The sequence below is a fragment of the Scomber japonicus genome, chromosome 3 (assembly GCF_027409825.1).
Source record: "Scomber japonicus isolate fScoJap1 chromosome 3, fScoJap1.pri, whole genome shotgun sequence".
Lineage (NCBI taxonomy): Eukaryota > Metazoa > Chordata > Actinopteri > Scombriformes > Scombridae > Scomber > Scomber japonicus.
This window is the reverse complement of record NC_070580.1, coordinates 31504735-31520038: the sequence shown is the minus strand read 5'-3', so window position 1 is coordinate 31520038 and position 15304 is coordinate 31504735. Positions and strand designations below refer to the sequence as shown.

General features: G+C 40.4%; 1 protein-coding gene across 2 annotated transcripts in view; it reads right to left on the bottom strand.

Moving 5' to 3' along the window:
* osgn1 (oxidative stress induced growth inhibitor 1) overlaps nucleotides 1-14215 on the bottom strand; it is a 135421-nt gene extending 121206 nt beyond the window's left edge. For both annotated transcript variants that reach the window (XR_008321164.1, XM_053316809.1), the window contains exons 1-7: nucleotides 14014-14215; nucleotides 6590-6652; nucleotides 4168-4304; nucleotides 3855-4046; nucleotides 3005-3096; nucleotides 1678-1877; nucleotides 1236-1579 (exon numbers count right to left, since the gene is read on the bottom strand). Coding sequence is in view for 1 of the 2 variants with exons in the window: in XM_053316809.1 (XP_053172784.1) it covers nucleotides 1236-1579; nucleotides 1678-1877; nucleotides 3005-3096; nucleotides 3855-4046; nucleotides 4168-4304; nucleotides 6590-6647 (1023 nt within the window). In the remaining variant the exon portion in view is untranslated. The remainder of the gene's footprint in view (nucleotides 1-1235; nucleotides 1580-1677; nucleotides 1878-3004; nucleotides 3097-3854; nucleotides 4047-4167; nucleotides 4305-6589; nucleotides 6653-14013) is intronic.
* Nucleotides 14216-15304: the final 1089 nt, after the last annotated feature.

Below are 15304 nucleotides of genomic sequence, written 5' to 3'. Positions count from 1 at the left end.
TAAATCCTGCTTGAAGTTACCTTTTCATGAGCTTAGACATTCTGTAGAATAATTAATGGATCAACACACAGAAAAATACTATATAATTTGGATAATCAATTTATAATTTAAGTCATTAATTATGCAAAAATCCAGTTTTTCTCTCTGTTTTAAAAATGCAAATTGAATATTTTGGATAGTTGGTCATACAACACAAAACTCTTCACTATTTCACCTCTTTCACATTTTATTTTTTTACCATTTTCTGACCTTTTTTACTCTGAGTGATTAATTGATTCATGAGAAAAGTATTTTAAAGGATTAGTTGATGATGAATTTAATCTTTATTTTCATCCCATGAATGAATCTTTTAGTGTTGATCAGCGCCAATTTATCAACTATTATACCAGGGAACTTTGCTGCAATACCTAATAGCCACCAGCAGAGGTCAATAGAGGCCACACATTACTTCATACCTCTATCATGATAGGCAAGATGGGTAACTTCACTTGAAGAGGTATCAACAACAACAACAGGATACAGCAAAGTAAAAACAGGATATTCTAATATCTGAGTAAAAACCACAATCACAATCAAGTTACGCCCAAATAACTCAGTAAAACCAGATTTTAAAGTATTTCCCTGGAAAGTAAGTCAAGTTCATAGTTCATATAATGTTTCATAACCCAGATGTGGTTTCTCGTGGAAGTCATTCACCACGAGGTTGCCAAATATTAAACACTGTTTATATTCAACATTTATATCATAATCCTTTCCTCCTGAGTTGGTTTAATGGACTCCAGAGCTTCATTAAAGTCTCAGTTACATGATGTGAGTTTGTATTTAACACATGTACAGAAGAAAACGGAGGTAGTCTGATTATTCAAGCTATTTACTGAACAACAACAGCTGATTCTTAGATGTATTAGTGATAAATAACAAAACAAGGTTATTTTGGAGCTGTTCCTTTGTAATGCTCTTTTGGTGTCAGGTAGCAGTTTCTCCCTACTCAAGATAGTTGTGCTAAACTCGGCTAAACACAGCCTGGATTAATCTCTCTAATAAACACACAAAGATTAAATTAATCTCTCACTTCCCTCGATGTCTTTCACGTCTTTCTGTAAATTCAGATACAGTATAAAGACAGTTTGGGTAACTATTAAATACAGATTGTAATGCTCTCCTTCCCTTTGATACTGGTGCCAACATTTACTATTTGATACATGTAATATCTTTTTTTATATCTTTATTATCACCTTGTGGTACTCTGGGTAGAGCACTTTGGGCAGCTGGTTGAAGATAAGCCCGGGGTCGGTGACCGAGCGTCGAAAGGCGTGGTAGACCGGCGTGTTGAGATGGTGAGCGGCCAGCACCGCGTCGGCCGCCGTAAGACCCGCCCCGACCACCAGCACAGGGTCCGAAGTCTGGTCGAGCTCACCACGAGAGATGGCTGCCTCTAGCTCCCAGAAAGAGTGGCAGACAAAAGGAAGAGACTCTCCCTCCACACCGAGCCGGGCTGGGATGTCGTGGGTCCCCGTCGCCAGCACCACATTATGGGCCAACACGGTGAAAGGCACTTCCTCTGAGACCGATGAACCATCTAAAGCAGGAGGAGGGAAACAGGAAGTGATGATGTGCCACTTATTCCATTTTTAAACAACTGGCTTTAACACTTAATTAAGAAGTCATTCACTGTACCTCCGAGCACCTCCCCCTCTCGGCGCTGCAGTCCCTTCACCCTCCAGCATGGCGGTGACCCGTCTTGGTTGCCAGGCTGCCTGGTTACCGAGGTGACGGTGGTGCCGCAAGCAAAGTTCTGCTCCAGAGACATCTGAGAGACGTAGTGCTGGTAGTAGGAGGCTATCTCTGCTGGTGTGGCGCGGTCGTTTCGTACATTTCTGGAATAAAATGAACATGAAAATACCTTTTAATACAAAATACATACAACACAACACAGGATGGTTCTTTTATATATTATTAAGGCAGCAGCTAACATCCATTTAACAGATATTTACTCTAATTTGCTTTCCCAAAGTTAGTAAAACAAGTCAACATGACAGGTGATTAGCAAGTATAAAGATCTCATTCCTGGAAGAAAAAAAGTATTAAAGAAAGAAGTCTGCATACTGTAGCTGCCTTTTTAAAAGCAGGTGTAATGGGATAAGCAGGTGAGTGACATCTCAACCAAACTGCTCTTCTTCACACACTTTGAGTCTGAAGAAGAGTAGAAAAGGGAGCTACAGTGTGCAGACTGTTTATTTTGTACTTTTGTTTCTTTGGTCGAGCACCTGATTTAACTGCGTGTCTACCACACACACACACACAGAGAAAAAGCCCATCTAATCGGTTGTTATGGTGACAAATTGTCATTTTATGAAAATGAATTAGGCCTCAGCTGGTCAGGAGTCATTTGAAAAACAAAACAAAAAGATATGAACGTACAATGTTTGCTCTGTGGCTGCTTCATTATCATTTCTGGTTTTATTGGTATAATGAGAGCGAACTTTAGGCTATTATGTGAAATCAAAATACTTTTGTCTACGGCTGTAAAGTGACACCAACAAAACCCATTCAGAGGACATATTTCATGCTCTGGTGGCATAATGGAGGACCTTGTTCTCGGCAGCAGCAGCAGCTCTGAATAACTAGCTGTTGTCTCAACTGGGAACTGATCATTTAATCACTGGAGCTTGAATAATGCCTTCCTGTTTGCAGCTAACCACAATATCTGCTCAGCTTAATATCGCTGACACATCAGTAATGGTGATATGAGTGCAAAGTCTTAACAACCTACAGATAGAGTAGACCAAACTACAATGATAAAACTTATGTTGTAAATTATACTGTTATTTTCCATGACTTTAAAGTTATGAACTAGTCTTTAACTGTGAGTAATCCTCTCTCTATGAACAGGTTATTAATTAAGACTTAAGGGCCTTCATGTGTGTCATATTTTATTATAAACCTGTTGTTGTATAAACCTGTTGTGTACACATTAACAATAGATACAGTACGTGAGACAGACCTGCGTTTGTCTCGCAGCCAGTCCTTCAGTTTGAGTCCAGGAAGCTCCATCCAGTTAGCCAGGCTCAGAGTCAGCATGGAGCCCTCCATGGCCTGGAAACAGCAGACAGAACATAAAACTACTACAGCTGTACAAACCTGTTGTACTGTCCTCAATGTTTATTCTACAAAAAGAGTTTCAAAGGTTTCACTTCATGTCTGTTCTTTGAAAGTGAACTCTGCTCATTCAAATGTCAAGTTTCATGTACAGATGAAGGGTGACTTGTGTGCAAACAAGCAGCTGACTAGTGGAAACAAAACTTGTTTGCATACATGGCCGTGATGTCTGCTAAGTAAATTTGTCTTTATATAAGTGTTTCAAGGACAAAGATCCGGCTGTGTGACGGGTTTTTGCATGTCTGGGTGGTTTTTAGACAGTACTATCAATAGATTTTGTAAAAGATACACACTCTTGAAGCTCAGCATGTCTAATGGATCATACAGCCCATGCTCTGTGCTGTAAGGGTAATGACCTTAATAATTAAAAAAGTAAATTAAAGTCAACTAAATGTGTCAGTATTGACCCATTAAGTAATTTCATTCTCAGATGCCAGTGTCCCTGAATGCACCACCGAGGGCAGCTTTGAAAGCAACATACTGTCAATAATATACAGGCCACTAAAATACTAAGATCCATCAGTATGTGATTTTACGAGTCTTAAATACACAAATAAAATTGATTGGACAATTCAAGAGCTTATTGAGTAAAGAAATAATAAAATACAGTCCTCATACAGGTGGTGCTTTCAATGAATGATAGTTAATTAGACTATCACCTCATGAACACTTTAAATAATCAATACTATACGTACATGCCAGGCTCCTCCAGGCGGACCCTTCCCCAGCACCAGGTGAGGAATGGCACGCTCGGGTTCGTATCGCCATGCCAACGGAGAGGTGTAATCCAATCCGAAGTCGCTGTCGGGGAGCAGCAGCGAATCAAACAGCACTGCGACGGGATTGGATGATCGGCCCTCCAAGCCCTCGCACAGGTACTCTAGATTCTACCGAGAGAAGTCGACAGACACAACGTGAGTTCACAATTATGTTCTTTAATTGAAGAAATACAACTGTGTGTGTGTGTGTGTGTGTGCGTACGTGTGTGTGTGTGTGCGTGTGTGTTACCTGCTCCAGCAGCGACAGGTGAGGCTGCTCTCCCAGCTTGCTGTGCAGCAGGGGGTTGGGATGCCATGCTTCGGGTGACAGGTAGGGGGTGTAACCTGACAACAGGTATGACAGACAGATCCCTGACGGGCCGTTGCCTAGGGAACGGAAAGAGAGACGGGGCGAGAGAGAGATTAGTCAACGAGAGTGTTTACAACTGCACTGTTGTTGTGTGTATTTGTTTTGTGTATGATTTGTCTTGTCGTCTAATTTTGTTGTATTTTCTTTCACAGACAGAAAAAAGCACGTTGTGTAACTACAGCTCGACCTCATCATCACATAATGTTAAATGTACGAATATTGAAATATAAAATAAATCCCTACAGGTGCCTGCTAAACGTAGCTTGAGCTGAAGTACACTCACACTGCATGACTCCAACATAAAACGAGACTCTGTGTGTGAAGCATGTGTCAGCAAATTTAAATGTAAACAATCGAATGACTCAGCAACCCTGCACACAGAAGCCAAATGCGGAGCAGTGAAAACTCTGGTTCGCCTGCTCATTCATGACTAATCGATTATCACAGGTTCGCTTTTTCAGAAACCACCCGGATGTTTTCAAACCCTGAAAAACATGGCGTAACTGTGGAAGTGACAGAGAGGAACTTTGCTAACAAATAGAGTACATTTGTCATCGCTTTTACACAATTACCTCAAAAACACACAATGAAATAAGAGCTGAGAGCATCCTTAGATTATAACACACCTTCTTCCTCATGATCTGTGAAATACAACCTTCTCCCTCTTCCTCCTCTCACTGATGTCAATATGTTTTAAAGCAGGGGTGTCAAACTAATTAATAAAGCCCAATTTGATCTCATGTGGGCCGGATCATTAAAAGGAAGGAAGGGCGGAAGGAAAAGAAGGAGGAGAAGGAAGAGAATACAGGAAGGAAAGATGGAAGGAAGAAAGGGAGGAAGGACAGATGGAAGGAAGAGAAGACAAGAAGTAATGAATGAAGGAAGGGAAGACAGATGAAAGGAAAGAAGGAAGAAAAAGAAGACAGGGAGGAAGAAAGGTAGGAAGGATAGACTGAAGGAAGGAAGGAAGGAAGGAAAAGAAGACAAGGAGGAAGGGAGGAAGAAAGGTAGGAAGGATAGACTGAAGGAAGGAAGGAAGGAAGGAAGGAAAAGAAGACAAGAAGTAATGAATGAAGGAAGGGAAGACAGATGAAAGGAAAGAAGGAAGAAAAAGAAGACAGGGAGGAAGAAAGGTAGGAAGGATAGACTGAAGGAAGGAAGGACGGAAGGAAGGAAGGAAGAAAAAGAAGAAAGGAAGGAAGGAAAAGAAGACAAGGAGGAAGGGAGGAAGAAAGGTAGGAAGGTCAGATAGAAGGAAGGAAGGAAGGAAGAAAAAGAAGAAAGGAAGGAAGGAAAAGAAGACAAGGAGGAAGGGAGGAAGAAAGGTAGGAAGGACAGACGGAAGGAAGGAAGGAAAAGAGGAAGAAGGAAACTGGGCCGGATTGGACCTCTCGGCGGGCCGGTTCTGGCCCACGGGCCGCATGTTTGACACCCCTGTGTTAAAGGATATGTCGTATTAGAAGCTGTGTGAATTAAATGTACAACTTCTTAATGGCATGCAGCGCTGTGTTTTAAATGCTAAATGGATTAATAGCAGCTTTACGACCACTTAAAGTGCTTTTGCATTAGCTACCACGCAGGGAGCTGGTGAAGCCATCGGGAGCAATTTATGGATTAAGCATCTTGCCCAAGGACACTTTTAGCATGTGGATTGGAGGGAGCTGGGAATTGAACCATCTTCCAATTAGTGGACGGACCTACTCTATCTCTCCTGAGCCACAGCTGCCCCTGATTATACCGTGTGCTGTAATTTGGGAGGTAAGGCTCATGCAAAGGGAGAAAAAGAGACAAGTAATAATGATGTCATGAAGATCTGCTTAAATGTTTCTCAAAGTTTAGCATTCGGGTTGCATTCAGGTTCTTGTGAGAGCGTAGGGAGGGGGGGCTGGGGGGGGGACAAGAAAGAACAAAAAGTATCTGGTTATTTATTTGTCAGTTGCGCATGTAAGTCGCCATGGCAACCACATAAGCACATCTAGCGGTTTAGCTGTGTGTGGTTTCCAAGTTACAACGATGGCTGCTCGTGACGTCTGTGTGTATGTGTGTGTCTCTCTGTGTGTGTGTGTGTCTCTCTGTGTGTGTCTGTGTGTGTGTGTGTATGTCTCTCTCTCTGTGTGTGTGTGTGTGTATGTCTCTGTGTGTGTGTGTGTGTGTGTGTGTGTGTGTGTGTGTACTATGTCTCTGTGTGTGTGTGTGTACTATGTCTCTCTCTCTCCCTCTGTGTGTGTGTGTGTGTGTGTGTGTGTGTGTGTGTGTGTGTGTGTGTGTGTGTGTGTGTGTGTGTCTGTCTGTCTGTTCTTACCAATTATGACCACAGGCAAAATCTCTCCAGGGATAATATCTTTATCGTGAAGATCCATTTTGACTGTGAAGAGAAAGAAGAAATTATTATTGTTATCATCATATTATTATTATTATATAAACATTACGATGACGATGATGATGTTTATTACCATCATCACTGTAAACCACACTATCATTTATATGATCGCTGATATCTAGGGCAGAGAAACTAGAGTAAGAGTGAATCAGTTAATCATTGCCATGTTCAGTCAATGGTCACCGTGGTCACTCAGTACATTTCCACTTATCTTTGACACACTGATACACAATGACATACGCACACTGACACACACACACACACACACACACACACACACACACACACACACACAGACACCCTTCCTTTGTCTGATAGCAACATGACAAGTAAACAAAGACACCCAGATATAGCAGTTTCACACACACACACACACACACACACACACACACAGACACACAGACACACACCCACCCCCACACACGCACATCAAACCACTTTAACTGTGTGTGGGTGTGTGTGTGTGTGTGTGTGGGTGTGTGTGTGTGTGTGTATGTGTGACCTCAGGCAAAGGGGAAGGAGGGTAGATAAGCACACAGATGAAAGAGGAGACTACTAATTATACATTATTATTTACTGTCCAAAATCTATTGATAGAAGAGATATTCTTTGTTTCTGTATTGTCTCATTAAGATCTAAAACAGATTTATAGCTGGTATAAACAGACTGTAACTGAGACTGTAAACACCACATGATTTATTTTGCAAATGTGTAATGAAGAAACATAACAAAGTGAAGGTTGAGGAGTTCATGGCGCCACCTATTAACCTCAGGGAGGATGTTAGAAGGGTTTTTTTTATAGTAGAAATACTTCCTGAAAAAAAAAAAAGCCCCGGATTCATTATGAAATCATGATGTGCAGGAATAATACTCACAAATAAAAAACTATAGAAATCCCACCTTCTATTTAATTTTCCTGCTTTTGACTTGATGTGCAGTTAATATGATAATTAATGAATAACTTGTGCTGGGTCATGTTTTTCCATTCCTACAAAATAAAAGCCTTTGGAGGGTTTAATTCTTAATAATTAATTTATCTCAGAGGACAAAAACAAGAAATGCATAACACGCCTACGGCAAACGTCACAAAGAGTCACATTTCACAGGGGCGCCAGACAAGGATGACCAACCTCCCTGCGGCTTTTTGAATTTTTTATTAAACGTCTGGCCTGCACCATGCAACAACAATGTGAAAGAAAAGGAGGACTCGGGCTGGGTATTGTTTCATATTTCATTTTCAATACTTGATAACTTATTTTAAGATCTGTCTGCTCCTTTTCAGTCAGGGAATGTGTAAAAGGAAAATGAACTGTATTATAAATATACAAATATTATAAAAGCTGTCTAAACACAAGCAGCCGTACAAGAACTTCATTTAACCCTCCTGTTGTCCTCGAGTCAAAGGAAGGAAGGAAGGAAGGTAAGAGGGAAGGTAGGAAAGAAGGGAGGAAGGGAGGAAGGTAGGGGGTGGACAGAAATAGAAGGAGGGAGGAAGGAAGGACAGAAGGATGGAAGAAAGGGGTATGAAGGAAGGAAGGAAGGACGGAGGAAAGAAGGAAGGTCGAAGGGAGGGAGAAAGGGAGAAAGGAAAAGAGGAAGGGAGGAAGGAAGGAAGGAAGGAAGGAGGGAAGGAAAGAAGGAGGGAGGGAGGAAGGAAGGACAGAAGGATGGAAGAAAGGGGTATGAAGGAAGGAAAGAAGGACAGAGGAAAGAAGGAAGGTCGAAGGGAGGGAGGGAGAAAGGAAAAGAGGAAGGAAGGAAGGAGGGAAGGAAAGAAGGAGGGAGGAAGGGAGGAAGGAAGTAAGGAAAGAAAGAGAAGGAGAGAGGAAAGAAGGACAGAAGGAAGGGAGGAAAGAAGGAACAGTCAAAACAGACGGGGTCAGTTTGACCCGGGAGGACGACAGGAAGATTAATAATAATATTACATAACGCTGGCGGAGCGAAGAACTATCTGAGAAGTAAAGATAAATAAACAAGATTATTAATCTGACCAAACATTAAATACCAGATCTTCCTGCATGGCAGTTATTCATATTCTGATATTCATTAAAAAAAGCTTTATTTAAAGTATTGTGTTATTGATATCCAGCCTTAGTAAGGAACGACCAGCGAAGACCAAGGAGGAGGTATTACTGTTACTTTCCACTCAGACCTCATTGTTCACTTTTTCCTGCACAGAACCTCTCTCTGTCTCTCTGTCTCTCTACTCCCACTGATAACAATCCAGCTGAAGGCTCAACTATTTGCCGCTTTTCTTCTGAGACGTAGGGCGAGTCTAAGTTAAGTATTTCTACAATGTGGTATCACTGGTTTTCACTTTGGCTGCATCAGAAACTGTTTTATACATCATTAAAAGACATTTAAATGCATCTAAGTGGTGTCATTATTATTATTATCTTAAGTACATTTTAATGCAAATACGTCCTACTTTTATTTTGAAAAGAACATCTCATTACGTCAGAAATTTAAGTCTTCCCACAATAAGTAGGGTTAAAAAAATCTCAACAGGTGAGGGTTTAGTTTGGGTGCAAAAAGCAGCAGGAAACCCAAAGAGAAGTCCCACAGCGTGTGAGGGGGTTATGTAATCAGTCTGTCTGCAGAGAGAGAGAGACCACCCAACCTCCGGCGGGTCAACTGCATGACTCATATCACATCGTTATGAGCTGAGAGCTGCACCACCACGGATCAAGCTTAATAACATTTTTAGCCCACTGACCCGCACACACACACACACACACACACACACACACACACACACACACACACACACACAGTCATCAGAGTTAACGCGATTACTTTCCACTCATTGTTGCTTCTCATTGTTCACTTTTTTTTTTTTTTTTTTCCCCCAGCACTCCTACTGATTACTGATTACTGATTAAAACCCAGCTGAATTCAAACAAGTTGTGGCGTGTTCTCTGAGGTATGTCAAAGGTCGAGTCTGGGATGGCGGGATGGATTAATACACCGGCACGTCTACCGGCAGAGATAATAGGGCTCTACTGTGATCTCACACGCATACACATTTTCATAGGGACTGGGTAGGGGACGGGGAGGGGAGGGCCAGGCCGGGTGAGTGCAGCGGAGCGTTGGCTGCTTTTTTACATTGTGCAGAGTCATGCTTACACAGACGGACAGAGAGAGAGAGAGAGAGAGAGAGAGAGAGAGAGAGAGAGAGAGAGAGAGAGAGAGAGAGAGGGTGAAGTAAGGACAACACAAGTAGACCGAGAAGTGAGAGAGAGGGAGGGTGGACAGTAAAAGTAACACAGGAAAGTCTGGAGTAAAACAGTTGAGACAGGAGAGGAGAGGAGAGGAGAGGAGAGGAGGAGAGGAGGCAGTGCAAAAAAAAGCGGAAAAAAGAGGAACAAATGAGTCAGAAAGAGCGAAAAAAAAGGGAGAAGTTGGGAGAGAGATAAAGAGGGTTACATAAGTGCAGAGCAGGGGTTGGCCTCAAGCCCAGACTGGAGCTGGGTTTGTTGCCAGAAAGTTTACTGGAGAGCACACACACACACACACACACACACACACACACACACACTGTACATGACTACGTGCAGCCCTACTGGCCCAGTTTCCTCACGGAACAGGCTTGATGAAATAATTGAGTGTTCTTTCATTTTTTATTTATTTATTTATTTAAACGCTGCCAAGAAAACGTGACTAACTAACGCTTGATTTACACTACTGAACCAAACTCCGTAGAGCTCAACCCTTTTTATGTGTTTATTATTTGTAAAATGAATCTAACTCTTTATTTTATTGTGTATATTTTCAATTAAAAAAAAAAACTCCCGGTAGGAATTACGTATTACGTACATTACGTATTGTGTCTTCCTCTGTCGCTGTTACTGGAAACATTTTAAGCTGAGGATCATGTTTACTGTAAACTATGTATCATCACCAGGCTGCAGGAAATAATACAATACTACTTTTTGTTGCATCAAAAAAAAAAAAAGAAAAAAAAAAGGGTGAGTCTTATTGATGTTTAATGTTTTTTTTCCGGCTGCAGAAAATCAGTAACTTAATGTTCAGGAAATTGCGCGTAAATGCCGGTTAATGTTTAAGTCACTTCATAAAAACACATTTAGTCAGAATTACGTCACGATTTTTTAAGTTTAAGACTAACAAATTATTTCATTATGTAATTAGATCATATCAGGTTCATTTTTTCAGATACGGGGAACCAAAGTGATGTTCAAAACCACAAACTGTGTTATTTTAATTGTTTAATTAATTGATTGCGTCATCTACACAACTCTTTTTTTCTTTTTTTACAGTCAATGAAAGTTTATATCATGTAATTAACTTTTTTTTTTTGCACACAGCCGAGAGCAATGATATAGCACTTTTTGTGTAGATGCGTGTCTGTGTGTCCAAGAATGACTCCACACATTGTGATGTATAAACCTCAGATCATTACAATCACACATGACTTCCTCAACTTCATGATGAGCCAAGTCATATTTTAAAAATCAGTCTGTCAATCAGTGGTTAAGAACGTGAGAGTAAAAAATGAAAGCACCGCTAAAAGGCCTCGAGGTCAACAACAAGAGGAAAAAATAAAAACACACCCAAGTGAGGGAGTTGCTTTCCTGGTGCACGCTAGAGGAGTTTTAAATATTAGCCGACTTTAAAAAAAAGAAAAAGAAAAAGTGGGAGTCGATTCAAGGGTCTCAACATCTCGTGACTGTCACTGTCAGCTGGTTGCACTTGTGTGAGCAGCGGTCGTCATGGAAACAGAGCTGAAATAAAGTTTTATGGTTAGCTTAAAACGGTGCTAGTTAAAGCTAACGTTATTTTTAATTGTACACAGGTGGAGGAGAGAGAGTGAGACTTCTCTGATCTTTCACCATCACCATGGAGACTTCTTCTTCTGGTGCAAGCAAGAGGTTAAATGAGGTGGTGAAAAAGCGACAGAGACAGTGAGCACCCTTGTTTTGTTGCCCAAGTGAAATTGAAATCTCTGTAATGTAACAACGAAACACCCAAACTCTTTTTTTCTTTTCTTAACCTTCGTGTTGTCCTCCTGGGTCAAATTGACCCTGTCTGTTTTGACTGTTCCTTCCTTCCTCCTTTCCTTCCTCCCTTCCTTCCTTCTTCCCTCCTTTCTTTCCCTCCCTCCTATCCTTCCTTCCCTCCTTCTTCCTCCCTTCCTTCCTCCTTTCCTTCCTTCTTCCCTCCTTTCCTTCCTTCTTCCCTCCTTTCCTTCCTTCTTCCCTCCTTTCCTCCTTTCCTTCCTTCTTCCCTCCTTTCCTTCCTTCTTCCTCCCTTTGTCCTTCCTTCGTTCCTTCCTTCCTCCCTTCCTTCCTTGACTCGAGGACAACAGGAGGGTTAAAGCAGTCCTGTTTGTTTGCAGCAAATCTAGATTTCAAGGTCTAATCCAGCTGCATATTTTTAAAAACACAAACACTCCTCTTCAGTTCAAGTTGTCTTTTATTCGATCTAACACTGACACACATGTAAGAAAAGCTCCATATGGCACCTGTACTCACGCCGTCCTGAGGTTAACCCGCGGCCGGCCGACCATCTGCCATCACCAGCCAGACAGCTAATGAGATTTTAATTACGTGGCGGCTGAACCACAAAAGAAAAAATGGCTGCTGGAATCTGTGGAGGCAGCTACAGGGAGCGAGAGGAGAGCCAAACCTGTTTATGCTTCCTTATAAAACTAATAAACAGAAAGTACAGACTGTCTAATAAATAAACTACTCACTCGGGTTCTGAGTTGCTCCGATATATAATGATCAATATAAAAATGTTAACTTTCTAATTTTACGGACTACATAACTACACCACTGTCACTTTTAGGGCCTGCTGTGACCTCTGACCCTTGACCTCCATTGTCAAAATATGACGGAGTTTATTTAAGTTTTCTTCTTTAACTTTTACATCTTTAAGTCCTTCAATTAAAATCTTGAATTAAAACTGCTGACAGCTCATGTCTCTGCACCGCGCTGATGTCACAAGTTACCATGACGATGCTTTATTTATTTTAAAAAGTCTTATTAGAGAGCAAAAGTGCTGACAACAACCAACTGACATAAATTGAAACTTGCTGTGTCACTGAACAGGCACAGCTGAACTTCCCACATTTGGAAAATGTAGAAGTGTGTAAAAATCAGTCAGTGACAGACGGAGTGGTTAGGTAGAGTTTTAAGGTAGTAGCACTAAACTTGAGTCAAAGTCATGTGGGTAAGAGAGGAAATCATTGCTTACTTATTTACTTGCAAACATCGCCTCCACTAAATATTCGATAATTATCTGTATCTCTCAGATCAAGTTGCGTGTTCAGTTTGTAAATATGACGTAATTCAATGTTATCAATCACACAAACCATCAGTGGTGGAATGTAAACTAAGTACTACTTACTTAAATACTGTAGTTATGAAGAGTTTTCCAAATTATGATACTTAGTATTTATACGCCAATACATTTTTGGAAGCAAATATTGTAGTTTTCTCTCTTTGCATGACCTTTATATGGTGTATAGTATCAACAAATACATTTTCACACATTGTTATAAATTAATTTCTTACTTAAAGGTGCAAGTGTGTAAAATTTAGGGCCATCTAGTGAAATATAATATAATATATATATGTTTTAATTAAGTGTAAAATCACCTGAAAGTAAAAGTTGTTGTGTTTTCGTAACTTTAGAATGAGTCCTTTATATCTACAGAGGGTTAGGGTCCGTTTCCATGGCGCCCACCAAGTTGCACCACCATGTTTCTACAGCAGGGCACTAAATCCTACACGCTGGTCCTTTAAGTAACAGACCCCAATATTTCTTCCACCACTTACTAAGCTGTTAAAATTAGCATGGCAGCTTAATGCATTAGTAATAACGCTGCAGTATATTTAAATGGCACTTTCACTTTTGTATTTTGGATGCATATACCAGTTTTACCTGTAAATGGGGCATTTATTTGATGTAGTATCATTACTTTTACAATCTCAATACTTGTTCCAACAGAGTCTTCCTAAAATATTTGGTAGAGAATCTCATCTGGTGACAGTCTGTGTGCACAATGCAGCAAAAAGAAACCCTGAGAGAAGTTGCTGCCATGTGTAATCGGTCCAAATTATGACCTAATAGCCATTTTTTGTTGAGAGGACTGTCTCAACCGGTTTGTGTGCAAAGACCACTCACTCACCCACCTACCCACCCTCAGACTCACCCTCAGACTCACCCACCTACGGTCACCCATGCATGCCTCCCATTACGTCAGTCTGAGCCGAGACCTGCACCGACCAAGCTCAACAACGCAGCACAGACTCATCTCCAACACGCATGCGCCCCCCTCTCACATGAAACGAAGCCTCGGGTAATAGATGAAGGTTACTCACAGTGTGATGATGATCCAGCCGGTGTCGTCCTCTTCCAGCTATATAGCAGCTTTTATTATTATAATATTAATTTGAATGACTAGAAAGGAGTATTGTTTTTATTTAGGAGTTTCTATCTTCTTCTCTTCTCCTCCTCCCGCTTCTCAGTCAGTCATATCGCAGCTTTGTTCCCCGCCTTTCAGTCGATTTGTTCCGCACATGTGCAGCGTGAGGCTCCAGCTGCCGGTCAGGTCTGCACACACATTATATACCGTTATACACCGCTGCAGGCAGCCCGGCCCGCCGGCCAATCAGCAGCCGCCTGGCTCATATAAGCCCCGCCCCGGTATGACATAGGCGTTGACGTCAGAGAATAAGATCGTCTATGTAAGAAAAATGGGGATGATGTTCTCTGTCCAAAGTTTACATTTATAAATTAAACCACATTTAAAACAAATTTAATTTATATTAAATTAAAATAAAAAAATAAAAAATTAGTATATCTATACCTCCCACTCCCACTACAAAAAGACTAGTGGTGTCCTTACTATCAGGGTTGGCAATCAATCAATCAATCAATCAATCTTTATCTATATAGCACCAATCACAACAAAAGTAATCTCAAGGAACTTTACACATAAAGCAGATCTAAACCGCACTCTTCAAGTTTAATTTTAAAGAGATCCAACATAATAGGTTACAGATTACTAGTTAGCCTATTTAAAATGTAATCAGTTATGTAACTATTTCAATTACTTAATCAAAGTAATGTAACTTATCACATTTGATTACTAATTTTCTAATGTTTTCAGCTGTTAGGGTAAATGTTCCCATTAAGCACCAAAATCTAAGTTAAGGTGTTGTCATGGATACTGACATGATTTATAAGGGAGATCATTTCTTATAAAGCAACATTTATCTCTCATTTGAAAATGTATTCATTATGTTTATATTTTGGAATATAAAATAAAGATATTTAATGAAAAAAGTAAAAAGTCTGGTATGGAGCTTAACTGGTACTGTGACACCAAATAAGCCCACGTCATTATTTAATTAGAAAATATAAAAAAAATATTGATTTAAAATAATTAAAAACAGCAATATATGTATTCAGTAACATGTTAAATATTAAAAAATGAGGAAGAAACTCTCCTGAGCAAAATCTTAAAGGTCTGACTTCAGATGTAACCTCCTTTATAATCATCAACATTTTCATCAGTAACTTTAATTTAACTTAACTTTTTATTAATTAGTTACTACCCAACACTGAAACAGAGAAAACATAAAACACCTGGAAAATTTAAAAGATTTC